Raw genomic sequence first — 12963 nt, 5'->3', positions numbered from 1 at the left:
GTCTGGGTTCTGAAGACCCACAGTATTTCTGTTCAGTCCTTTTTGTTTTCAAAAATCCACTCACCTCAGTTACACACACTGTAAACACCAAGCAAAGAGTCAGCAGTTGTGGGGTGGGTGCCTGCATTGGTTTCCCTGAGATAAGTATGCTGCTGCTGTCCCATATTGGCTTGATTTCCAGACAGTCTTAAATCTTTAGATCTCCTAAAATGTTTAGGTACCTGCCTGCTGTGTTTCAAATCTTTTTGCTGAAGTCTAACTCTAGCTACTAAAGATCTACTTCAGTCATAGCCCAGAGTTTATGTCCTGCTTACGTTCTGCATTCTGGTCAAAAGTTAAAGCAGTAACTACTTGCGGCAGATCTCCACCAGTATGCCACTCAGGCACTCGTGAATCCCTTACCCTCCAACAACAGGAACGGCTTCACTTGTATAGTCCTGTACCTTAGATGAGCCATCAGGCTGCTTTCTGCAAACGAACTCCCCTCCTCACCCCACACTAGGGAGGGGAGCACAGAGGAAGGTCATGCCCCTTCCTCAGTATCTTGCAGCTACTCAAGGCTTTGACCACAAGACACACATTCTCCCCTCCGGCGCCCACCTCATCCTTGCAGCACACCTGCAATCACATGGAGGGCTGGCTTCCTACCTCCACAGCCACAACTGAGCTACCAAAGTCCCACGAGGAAGAGAGGTCTAAGCTGCTGCATTACAGCAAATGCTGGTTAACGTAGGTGGCTGAAGGAAGACTGGGAGCTTATCAGCTCTCCCTGGAAAAAGCAAAGGACTCTGTCCAGGAGAAAGGTGAAGGAACCAAAGGTTCATTGTTTCTAGTACCCAGGGGACTGTTTGTTCCTAGTTCTCTGTTTAAAATAGAAAAGCTGTTTACCTGATCTCTCTGGCTTTTGTCTCATTTTGCTTATTTTCTTCTTCTCAGCTGAGAGGTGGGGAAAAGATGAAAAATACTAGGACTTCCAGACTCTTTTTGTAAAATTTCCCTGAGAAGCACCTACTCCCTCCTCCATGCCTTTTATTTTACATGGCTAAGAACTCAAACTATTAAAAATAAAATGAAAAGAGGGAAGGTGCACAATAATTCATGGTAGCTCTTTACATAGTGATGCATGCAACAGTGCTTTCTCAATGAGTAAAGCGGGGATCTGCCAGTTTTGAGTTTTTCCCCAAATGAAGTACATTTTTAACACCTTCAAGGGTGACAGAAACAGAAAAGTCAAGCTCTACAAGACACAAGTCAGCAATTAATAGCATTCTGCCTTCTCTGGCTGATTTGGTGAAAGCCATGTAACTATCACTTAAGGGCTGGCAAAATTTCCCCCACTTTTTCCAGAAAAAGGTTCCTTACAGTAGGCCAAGCTGCTAGAAATAAAAAAAGTCCTGACTAGGAAGTCTGACCACAGAAACAGACGAATCCTGCATTCTTCTTCTCAAACAGGAAAAGAAGACTTAAAGTCTTACTTGTTTATTGAAAAACACTATAGCATTAAACCATCCAGGCTATCTGGAGGCTACAAAGCACTTGCATGCAGCTCTGTTGCTATCATCAGGCATTACCTGCAAGTGATTTCATAACAGCATACAGCACTGCCGCTACAGATAACAATCCTGTTTCCCTTAAGGCATCCACAGGGTTGCCAAAGTTCACCATGAACTCAAGGTTTCTTTCTTGCTATCTCTGCTTGCAGTTCAGCAAAAAATAGTTAAAACAGTTCAACTATACAACACAGCCACGTCTGTCAGCACGAGTGAACGTTCAACGAAACCAATCCAGATTTCAATGAAATTCAGTTACCTGTTCTCAGAAGCTTTTAAAAATGGAGATGAGTTTACCACAAAAAGTTAATTAAAAAGTTACACTCCACAATTCCTGAAGATAACATTGGCAGAAGGCAAACCAACCAACATCAGTTAGTGTAAATGGTAAGGAAAAAGGGCTGCAGGCAAAAGACTCAGTTTGTGACACCAGCATACCAGAGCAAAGCAAAGGATTTATATAGACACTAATGACTAACAAGCCCAAACTAAACAGCTCTATGAAAAGGCAGCTTTTGTTAGATTTGAGTTATATACAGCACCACCACAGCTGAAACAAATTACCATTGAGGCTGCTAGTTATTTATACCAGCTGAGTAGACTGCTCATTGCCTCTCTTCAGCTTCACATCTGTATTACAGGTATCTCTAATGCCACTGTAACATTCAGTCAGAAAAGGCAGTTCAAATGTCATGCGAAGTATGAGATCTAATTTAGGAAAGCTTCAATTACCCTGCTAAGCACTGCAGAAAGTGAGTTAAACAGTACACGGGACCAGCAGTGTCCAAAGTGCAACGGGCACCGTAAACATAAACACTTCAGCTTTAGAAGGATCCTTACTAACTTGAAAGCCTAGCAAACAGCACAAAATGCTCCAGCTACTGCAAAGAGCCATAGGGTAAGTGCTGGAAGAGCTAGTTCTTTACTCATTTTAAGAATTAAACACTTCAGTGTGCCCTCCAGAATCATGTTGTGCTCACCCTTAAACCATACCTTGCGGTAATCAGGCAAAGGAAAGATAACAAAGACCTCTTCCAGTCAGCTAATTGCAGTATGAAGCTGTCACCAGTCACAGTAAGATAAAGCATGTTGCTAATAAACAAGTCATGCTTCCTAAATCAAATGGTAACCAACACAGATGCCTAAAGATTGTCATTGGCAGCGCAAGAATAAGCTTCCTTTAAAAGAAAAGCAGAAATGTGCTAATTTAGGATATAAAGAAGAAAGAAGAGTAGTTTTTCCCCACAAATGTATGACTGCTCAATCTACTGAATACAGAGCTGACAGTCTAATGGTTAGAAGGAGTAGAATTGCTCAGGCTCTTTAATGTGATACATTAATGCACATTACTGCCTGAAAATGAGATTGCTTTCTTATAGATCTGAACACTACTTTCTTTTTATGCTAAGTCACATACAGATCAATGATGACAAGTAAGACTTGGGTTCTGTGTGGGTTTTGCAGACTTGTCACAGTTCTACAGCAAATTCTCAACTAATACATAAATGCAAAAAATAAGAAACAGCAGCAATGTACAGTGCTGGAGCAACATAAACATGTCAGAACACACTGCAGTCTCCAAGGTAGAAGGGAAAGAGCCATTAAAACTTCCCTGAAGATTTGACTTAAGTATGCAGCCACTGCCCCTGCTCTTTGCATCTTGCCAACTGCATTATTACCTTCTAACCATGAAACAACCACCATTCTGGGTACAGCTGCTGTGTTTGATACTTACATTCATGCTGCTCGTAGGGCGGATATGAAAGTCTTACAGAGATCAGGATGAAGAAGATAAACAGAGGCCAGGCAACTTCGATCAGCAGCTGGAACTGGAAACAATAAAGACAAAGTATTAAAACATCCCATTCAAAATACATGACAGAGCAGAGGTTTCAGGACAATTCACTTCTAAGCCAGGACAGTTTTGCAAGTACTGCCTCACTTCATTTTGCCTGTGCATTCCAGGATCAAGAAGTTTGTTCCTCCAACTTCAGAGGATAATCTGCAAAGAATTACAGGCTTTTCTCATTGATATGTGCCAGTTCTGGGACTAAACTGGATGTGCTTAGGGGCTGTTTAGTTCTTTTTGTCCCCTGACTGAAAGAAGCCTCCCAATGAATCTTCCAGCCATGATCTGAATTTTTGGCCTCATAATTTAGAGATACAGGGAAACACCTCCATGCCATTCTCCCAGCAAACTACTGAGCTTCTACACTAACACATCAGGTGATGAAATTGTACTAACACATAGCTATGCCAATCTTTCAATTTCAGGGCTGCAGAAGTGCAGTGGTACCAGGAAAGCAGAGCTACCAAGATTAAGTTCATACCTAGTTATTGTTTTATTCTAATGTACTTTTTTTCCCCCTCCAAAGGTAGGCACCCACCGGTCCAGGGTACCTACAGATGAGCAGTGAGTGTTAGGTAAGGATATAAAGAACTCAGAAGGACTAGACAAGAATATAAGAAAGGCCTGCTATTAAATGCAGAGCATTATTTAGACAAGGAATTGAAGCACAGAAAAATTCATGGAGATTGCCACGTCCTACAGAAGCATGTGAAAAAAGTAACAGTTCATCCTAGAGCTTCTGAGACATAAGCTGAGGTTTCCCAGGCTTGACCTTCACCAGCCACACCCCTCCTTCCCCACTCCAGAAAAGCTGCCTAAACATGCATTTTAGGTAAACCATGAGGAAGAAAAACCAAAAGCTTTTTATGCTGCTACTTATGTTTTTGCTCCTTTTGGGAGAGGGAAAATAGAGTGTTTACTCAGTCAAGAGAAGAGAAATCCTTTCCCTGTCTTTCCTGGAAAACCCCATATTTTCTAATAAGATATCTACATCATTCCTATTGCAAGCCAAATAGAGTAAGACCTGCACCCCAGTGGGAGAGAGAATCCCCACACAAAGATGTTTTCCCATGTTACACCATCAACAGCTAAAATTAGGCTCCTGACACTCAGCACAAGGTACTCCATGCAAACTTTGAGGTGAGACTTCTAGGCGATACTAGGTGTACCTCAAAGTAATCTCAGACTGTAACAATAGTGCATTAAAACAAACGCCACTTGATCCAGCAGAGGAAACTATATAGGATGGGTCTTCACAGATACTCCTCATGGCTGACGTCCAACCAAATGGCAACCCTGTCTCAAAGGCAAAAACTAAGCAGTCTCCCAGGCACTCCTGCCAGTAATGCCAGGCTCTGCAGTATATGCTTGGGCCACTGTTTCCCACCCGTTATTTTCACGCACATGTTGTACTACTGCCGGTTAAGCAGCTCCACACTAACAAAGATGCCAGGAAGATGTCTCGGTATCTTTGATCTCTGTTTTCACACACACACACACAAAAGTAGTGGCAACACACACAGAGCCATTAACAGTGACAGTCTGCTTCCTTTTGCATTAGACAGTGGCCTTGCTCCCAGAGGTCAGAGATTCTCAGAGCTAGGACACTGACAATTTGCCTGCTCCTTTCCTTTCCAAGATCCTCTCACAGCTGCTGCCAGGACAGTGTAGCAGGATTCTTCCTCTTCTTGACAAGGGTGGCTGTGAAACCAGAACATGCCATTCCCTCCACCAGTGTAGATGGCCATGCCCTGACACACATTGCAGCCCTCTGCCACCCTGGATGTAGGCAATGAGCATGCACCCTGAGCAACTGCCACTACGCTGCTTGGGTAAAAGTGGTGTCAGCTGGGCTTGTGGAGAGGCCTCTCCACCTGACCAAGGTAGCCAGCTAGGCCCTCGCAGCCCCGTGACTGCTACAGAACCACTTAAAAAAGATGCTGCACTGCAGATCAAGCCCTGGCTTGCTTAGAAAGTTATCAGCCCCAGCCACACCACACCAGGGTGGACAGCAGTGCCCAAATGGCCCTGCTGTTGAAAGGGGAGCCTGGCCACCTGCACACACAGCTCTTCTTTTGCATGCCTGATTATGGTTAATGACAGTCATGAAGGTAATCACATGCAGGCTGCGTGCACAGTGCTATATGCCTCTGCACATGCATCTTACTCTGCAGATTGACAGGCTCAGGGAGGACAGAGAAAGGACGGATACAGCTTGGACTGACCAAGTTGCACTTTCACAGCTGAAGACTGCTGCATCATGCCAGCCACTCAGATGGTACTCACTGAGACACAGCTGGCCACTGCTGCACCAGAGGCTTGCATGGGGTCAATCTCAATGCGTCAGTAGCATTTCAATAGAGTTTGAACTCCTTGGGCAGCCTCTTGTGCTGTTCAAGAAAAACTGAAACCTCTTCCTTTTGCTCATAAAGGTCAGTATGTTCCTTCCCCTATGCTTCCTGACCTTCCTGTGACAGCACTTTTCATCCACTGTGGCCTTTGTAGGGGAGGACAAAGAGATACTAAAAGGGGCATCACTCATCGCAGTCAGGTTCACACTAATTAGATACTGAAAAACCAAGTCTCCCCACCCACTTCAATGTTGCAGCTACTAGACCAGGCTGGTAAATAGCGAAATGAACCTTCAGACCTCCAACCCCCCTCTGCCACCCCACGACATCTTGAGTTGAAGGAGGAACATCCCATTTGCACACAGCAGCTGAATCCAGGGGTGGCACTTGGCCAGGAACAAGCTGCTCCTGTTTTTACAGAGGCTAGTCCCCAAAGCATGCCCAATTTACACCAGCTGGCCAATGATGCAGGATACCATTAAATATTGAGACCTACACTCAATACAAAGCTTGTTGAGGAAGAACTAACCAAACTACCACCCCATCTCACTGTCAACCACCCTCCCCACCTTTATGGTCCAGTTTCAATGCAGAGAGCTACCAGCAGCTGACCAGTCTCTCCACGCAAGTTTGAGATGTCACCTAATGTGAAAGACAGCAGGGAGTAAGAAATGTTTTTGGTTGGGTTTTTTGTTTGGTTGGTTTTTACACAGTGACCCCTGAACATGATTTTTCCTTCCTCCTCTTTCCCTGTAAACTCCTCCTCCCAACTCTGGTGCTGCTGGAAGTTACCCAGTACAAAGTAACACTTGAATTGCACACGTCAGGCTGAGCTTTGAACCCAGCTTTTGCAATGCAGCCCCAACTCACAGCAGCCAAGGGGACAGTTTGGTGGGAAGCAAAGGCTAGCCTACGCTTCTTGTGGGAAGAAGGGCAAGGATCAAACTATTTCTGGGCTACAACTTCAGTAAGTGCAAATGGGAGAGCACCATCACCAGCACACCCAGCTCAGGGTCTTCAAACACTAAAGCAAACAGATGAATGACTGGGCTGCCATGGTAAGTGTGGTGAGAACAGATGTTCTGCTACTTTTCTGCCATTTTCTGTTAAGTGGATTTCCACTCCTGATATCTTCAGGTAAAGCCCAAATGGGAAGCACTAAGGAGAAAAACTCTGCAGATATAAGAACCCATAAAAAAAAGCAATGTCTCAGGCCTTTGTTGTGAATTAACTAATAATATCAGTGCTGAACAGAGACTAAGAGCAGCTTCAGGCCCTTTGGGCTACTTGATGGGAAACCAATACAGAAGCTGCCAGAAGGTACCAAGAAATAGCTGAGCAGATTCAAAATCATGACAAAACTACAAGCAGGAAGGTCTTTTTCACTAACACATGCTTAGCCTACTGCATTTTTGTGGCATTGCCAAAGAATCCAAATGCAGCTCTGCTGCCCAGCAAGCTTGCCTACAGCTACCTTGACAGGACATGCATGCTAGACTCAGACCTCTTCCAGGTAACCTTCAAACCTGATGCATTATTTTACGAAGACCCTGACAAAAAAGTCCCATCATTTTCAGTGTAAAACAACTCCTTGTGAAGTCTCCTCATGGTTTAACCAGTTTAAGCACTGTTTCAGATCTGCAGTTCCCCTAGTTGCTAAGGCAGTTTGGAAGAGGTCAGGAGTAAAATCTCTAAGTGGCAAGGGAGGAAGAAACTGTCTTCAGCCCTAAAAGCCTAGGTTACATGATCAATAGCTAAGAACAGCCTATCTTTTTAGGAGCTGTAGTCAGTTTAGAGACCACCTTCCCCAGCTCTCTTGCAGTATTCTTCTAAATTATGAGGCTGTTCCCAAGGTCAGGATGCTGGCCCATAAATTCAGAGAGCAGATAGCCTCGCTCCTTGCAGCTGACACAGCCCAGTCTCCCAGCTGAGCAGTCCTGTCCTGGGAGATCAAGGATCCTGGGGTAAGGTCAAAAAACATGCTAACAATGTAGAAATTCCTGCCATCGCTGGCACCGCTGTAACCACAGAGGTATACAGGAAAAGTCAAAAACTTCATGAGTCACCCTTGTCTGATTTTATTTAAGAATGGACTAATTCCAGATCTGAATGAACTGGACTTGTGTCCAAGCCTCGGATACCTGAGCAAAGACTTCAGAGACCGTCTCCATCTCCAGTGGTGAACATGATAGCCTCCCCTCCCTTGTGACTCTCAGTTTCTAAAACCACCCAGCCCGAACCAGCTGGCAAGGACCCTGACATTTGCAGGGTTCAGAAAGCTTATCAGACAGACCACTTTCCACTCACCACCTCAGTAACTCATGTTCCCTTCACATTCCCTACTCATACCTCCTCAAGGTCAGATCTAACAGGACAGATCCTCTGCACAGGCCTGTTGTACAGAACATGCCCTTGTCCAGCACAGTTATCCCCTAAATCCCTGGAGGGCAAAGAGCATGTTTTCTCTGGCTTTTAGTTGTCTGCAGGAGTTACAGCATCTCATTAATGTAAAGGCAGAAGAATTTTAAGGACACCATACCTAGTTCATACTCCTGTGCCTTCGTTACCACAAGGAGAAATGGTTGTTGCATATTGTCTATCTGAACAGGTACATTCCCACACTGCTAATAGATGGTGAGGCTAGCACTTAAACTAATCAGAACACACCTTGGTAGAAAAACATCAGTTGCCTGGGTTTGTTTCCAGGCCAATGCAAGAACATGCTTCATGCCAGTCACTTAAACTGTACCTCCTGTTGTGAAGACACAACAAGTTTGGGTTTCTCTCCCTGATCAAAGAGACTGAAGATGCCTGTTGCCTCCACCATTTTGACCATTAGGAAATGGCAGAATTTTGTTGCTGCTGTTGCAGCTTGCAGAATTCAAAAGCTTTCAGACTCAAGCACACATCCCTGCAGTATGGCAATGCCCCACCCGCAGAGCGGAGCAGGTCATAGCACAGGTTTTCATCTTACATTTTCCTCGCTGCACAAAGCGGCTGTGGCACGCTCTCTGCTGGGTCAGACGTGAGCGTTTCATTACTCCAACACCCCCTCACACTGGGATTCAGGAAAGAAGACTTGAGCACCTTCAAGCCCTCTAGTTTATGTCCACCCACCACTCTCTTCAATTTGAATCAGGTCTTTCTAATGGTAGACCAGTTGCTCTGCCAGGGACCACTGGAGGTAAAATATTAGCATACAGAATGTTTCCCTGTTTTGCTTGAAGAGTAAGCTACAAGGTTACAATTGAGACTTCAAAAACCCCTCTGTCCAATACTTACAGTCTGTCTTCTCCTGTAGGTGAAGTTCTTCCACAGCAGCAATCCCAACTGTGTCCAGAAAGCCATCTTCCTTCAGCAAAGCCCAGGGGCTCCTTTTGCACAGCAGCAATACACAGCACAGCTGTTGTGGCTGGGCATTAACTAGGAGGGGGGGAAAAAATAAGAAAAAAAAAATGAGTTGAAAGGGAAAAGCTGTGTCAGAACAGAAAAGGCAACAAGACAGGGAAAGGTAGAGGCTGCACTCTGTGGCCTCATGTAGCTTTGCAGCCCCCATGACACTCCCCACTACTACCTTCTTTACCCCATGCACTCTAGCCAAGTCTCATAGGTCTCAGTAAGCTCAGATTTAGACTCATTGTCTCTTACCTCTGAGCTCCAAGACACAAAAGAATGCAATACCCACAAAACAACAATTTTCTTCCTTCCTGCCCAAAAATTCCAAGAGCAAGAACAGCCCAGAACAAGGAAAAAAAAAATCATAGGTTTTGAAAGCTGATTTAAAGACCCCTCTGAATGTGACTGAACCATGCAATTTAACCCCTTTTTTTTTAAAAAAAAAAAAAAAGTTTTTTCCATATTCACTATTATAATGATGAGAAGCCTCCTGCCGAATTAGGAAAGCCTTTGTTTTGAAGTCCAGTCAACACCACGACTTGTAGGAGAAAATGCTATGCACTTAACAGGCAATGGAGAAATGTCCATTTCCTTGAAGCTAAGTGACCAAGAATGACCCTGCAGCCATTCATATTTGGATAAAGTGAATGTAAAATTGCTGTTGAGTCAGTGTTCATGTCTTGCAACCACCTGGTCTCCAACACTGTGGTGAATTGGGTGCATTCAGTATGCACCTTGCAGGACTACAAGAAAGTATAAAGGGTTAAAAAACCACATTCATCTCTTTGGTGGCTATTAACAGCATGGAATAGGCTTGGGTACACACAGACTTGCAGGAAAACTCAATCGAATGGAAAAGTGAGCTTCTAGTATGTTAAACATTAAATCTTTTTTCCAGAATTAATTTGGCACAACTTAATCTACTTTCAAGTTTAAGACCAGATGAAGAGTTGTTTCATTCTGAGTAAGTGTGCACACAGGAATTTAGTTAATCCACATCAAATTAATTCTGATCTGCATACTTAAATATACTCCGCTGACAGGCTCCGTGTTAACAGGACAGCTAGCAGCCAATCCACACACAAGAGCAAGAGAACCATTCCCTCCCAACATCAGTTAAACCGGGAACACACATGCTTTTGATTCTAGTGTCCCACATACCAGTACCCTAGCCCTGTGATTCAGAGCTGCATGCCTGACTGCAAACTGCATTGAAAAACTTCCCAGAAGCCGTAAATGTGCTAGGAACATAAGACTTCCTCAGGAAATACTGGAAATACTCTGACCAGTCCTACACTGCAGTAAGACGAGATGATAAATGGCAATTCTGGATGTGCGTTTGGAGTTAATGAACACTTGTGGCCTTTAAGTCTCATCCAAAAGTAGATTCCATTATTACAATGACTTGTAGATTAAAAACTTGTCTCTAATAATATAGGTCTGTGCTACAAGAAAGTTTGCCCTAACATGACTAAGAAAAACAATTACACCCATTATGCTGAGTTCTACAGATAATTACACCATAGTATCACAACAAGACAACAGTGCTCCTTAATGCCAGTACAGAGACGAAAACAGATGTCTACAAAACCCTAAAAATTGAACCTTGTGTCAGCACACAGGTAGATGAGTATACAGGCAGCACGGGCTCATTAACTTCTACTAGGTACTCATGTAATTCCCTGACATGACCTCTACAGATGCACCTTCATGGAGGGATGCCCAACTGATGTGACAGGAGAGCCTCCCCTTCCTCCCCTGCCCAGTGCTTCCTGCTGGTTGCAGCACCCTGACATGAACACACTTCATCTGCATGCACACCTGGTGATAGACAGTGAATTCCCAGACACAGAGTGATGCACTTGACAGGCTAGTAGCACATTCACAGCAGGAAGAAAACCTGCCCTTTGTGGACAGTCTCTACGGTCAAACTGGCTGTTGAGGACTGTGCACACACGCTCATGGACCCAAATCACACCTCTGCTTACAGGCTTGGATACAGGGGGCTTTGCAGCACTTCCCCTCCATTTCAGTATTACACATTTGAAGCTGCAATTAACATGTAACCCAGAGATTAAATTAAGTAGGGACTGATTGTTATCAACCCTCCTTTATACCCCCTCCACTGAGCTGTTTGTGTTCAGGATTCAGGGGATTTGGCAACAATGCTTTTACTTGCCCTACCAAGCGACCTGGATCACCACTTACCGAGTTTGAAGGTACCCCATGACCACTAACTTGGTGAAAAAATCATTCACAGAACACCAGAATTGCTCTTTTCAAGTGTTTTTTCACAAGGATACTTGTCTGTGGGTCATAGACCTCCAGTTGCTTTGCTGTGCTCTCCAATGTGCCACAAAACACAAAGCCTTTCTGCCCCAGTCCAATCCCGCAGCCAGTGGACAGATTTGGCATGCAGAAGCAGAGGACAGGAACAGACTGCACAACCTTCTACATCACTGGGAGTTACACAACAGATTTTATCTTCAGAAACCTGTTCAGAGTACCCACTCCATATTTCCCCTCTCTATAACGTTGCCAACTCTCTGCAACAAACTACTTTCCAACACTTTCCAGTGATTACAGCTAAACAGCTAAATAGCAAACCCCATGAGAACAGTGTGCGACAGGAAGAGTGCAGGAAGGATCCCAGGGAGAGCGAGAGACCTTTGCTGTCCTCATCAATGGAAATACACCCAACTCCTGTGCCTTAATACCCTGCACAGAGGCAGAATAAAGTCTGAAGCAGTCTGTGGGATGTTTGAGCTAGTCACGGAGTAGCTGGTTTAATCCACATTACTAAAAATCCAGGCACTGGTCCCTCACAGTTGCAGTCAGTTCACATGATCCAGAACACAGAAATACTGCCTTGTAGAGGTTGTAGGGTCCACATCGCACTAGCTAAGTGTAGTTAGGCAATACTGGATTATTTACACATCTCAGCTCATCTGCAGAAGCCTATGCAGCCATGCAGACTCAGCAGTGGCTGTCTGCTTGGACTCCAGCTTTCTGGAGTTGAGCTGAACTTCACTGTGAGCAAAGCAAGTGTTTTGGCCTTCAAATAAGGCCAGTTTGCCTGGACACAAGTTTTATTTCAAATGAAGAAACAAAATACTGATTTGTAAGGACTGTGCCTGAAGACTGGAAAACCTGGCCCAGATGTAGGTGCTGCCAGCCAAGTCACTACATTAAACAAGGGGACAGGGCCTAACAACCGACTAATCGCCAACAGCACAAAACCCAAACGTGAAAGATGCCCAGCTCTTCCAGCCACACTGGGGTGACAGCTTCAAAGGCATACTCTGCCCCAGTATCTGCTACAGACTGGGTAATACAGGTTTGTTGATGCCTAGAGCTGTCTGATTTTGATCCAGAGAGGCTGACAGATTGGGTTCACTGCTGATGCAAGTAAACTAGGTCCACTTGAATTACTAGTGCATCAGAAAACATGCTGCAACAGAAGATTCTCAGAGGAAGATGGCTTAGCCCCCTTCCAGATGTTCTTCCAGCTGACAACAGGCAAGAATTCTAAGTCAGATGCAGAAAACTGGTAACACCAACACTCACAGCTCAGTTGGAGCTGAAGATCATCTGTATCTCCACTTCAGACTAGTCTGGTAAAGTTCAGTGTAGCTAGGAAATCCAACTTGAAATTTAGCACTGCAGTGCCAAAACGCACAGACACCAGCTAGTCTCCAATGCAGGCTTTTGTGTCTCACCTAAGTAGAATTTTGAGCCATCAGTATGTATCAGTGATCACTCCTGACATTTGCCTGGAACTGTCTAAAGCAGCAATACTGTTTCTGTCTGGAATAAG

The 12963-nt window shown here is 44.5% G+C and overlaps 1 protein-coding gene across 2 annotated transcripts in view; it reads right to left on the bottom strand.

Annotated features, from left to right (window-relative positions):
* Positions 1-12963, bottom strand: part of ABCA1 (ATP binding cassette subfamily A member 1) — a 97650-nt gene that overhangs the window by 70390 nt on the left and 14297 nt on the right. For both annotated transcript variants that reach the window (XM_080371371.1, XM_080371372.1), the window contains exons 3-4: positions 9033-9173; positions 3286-3379 (exon numbers count right to left, since the gene is read on the bottom strand). In XM_080371371.1, the coding sequence (XP_080227497.1) occupies positions 3286-3379; positions 9033-9098 (160 nt within the window). In that variant the 5' untranslated portion in view covers positions 9099-9173. The remainder of the gene's footprint in view (positions 1-3285; positions 3380-9032; positions 9174-12963) is intronic.

Source organism: Falco punctatus (genome assembly GCF_963210335.1).
Source record: "Falco punctatus genome assembly, chromosome: Z".
NCBI lineage: Eukaryota > Metazoa > Chordata > Aves > Falconiformes > Falconidae > Falco > Falco punctatus.
Note: the sequence above shows the minus strand (reverse complement) of the source record. Positions and strands in the feature narration are given on the sequence as shown.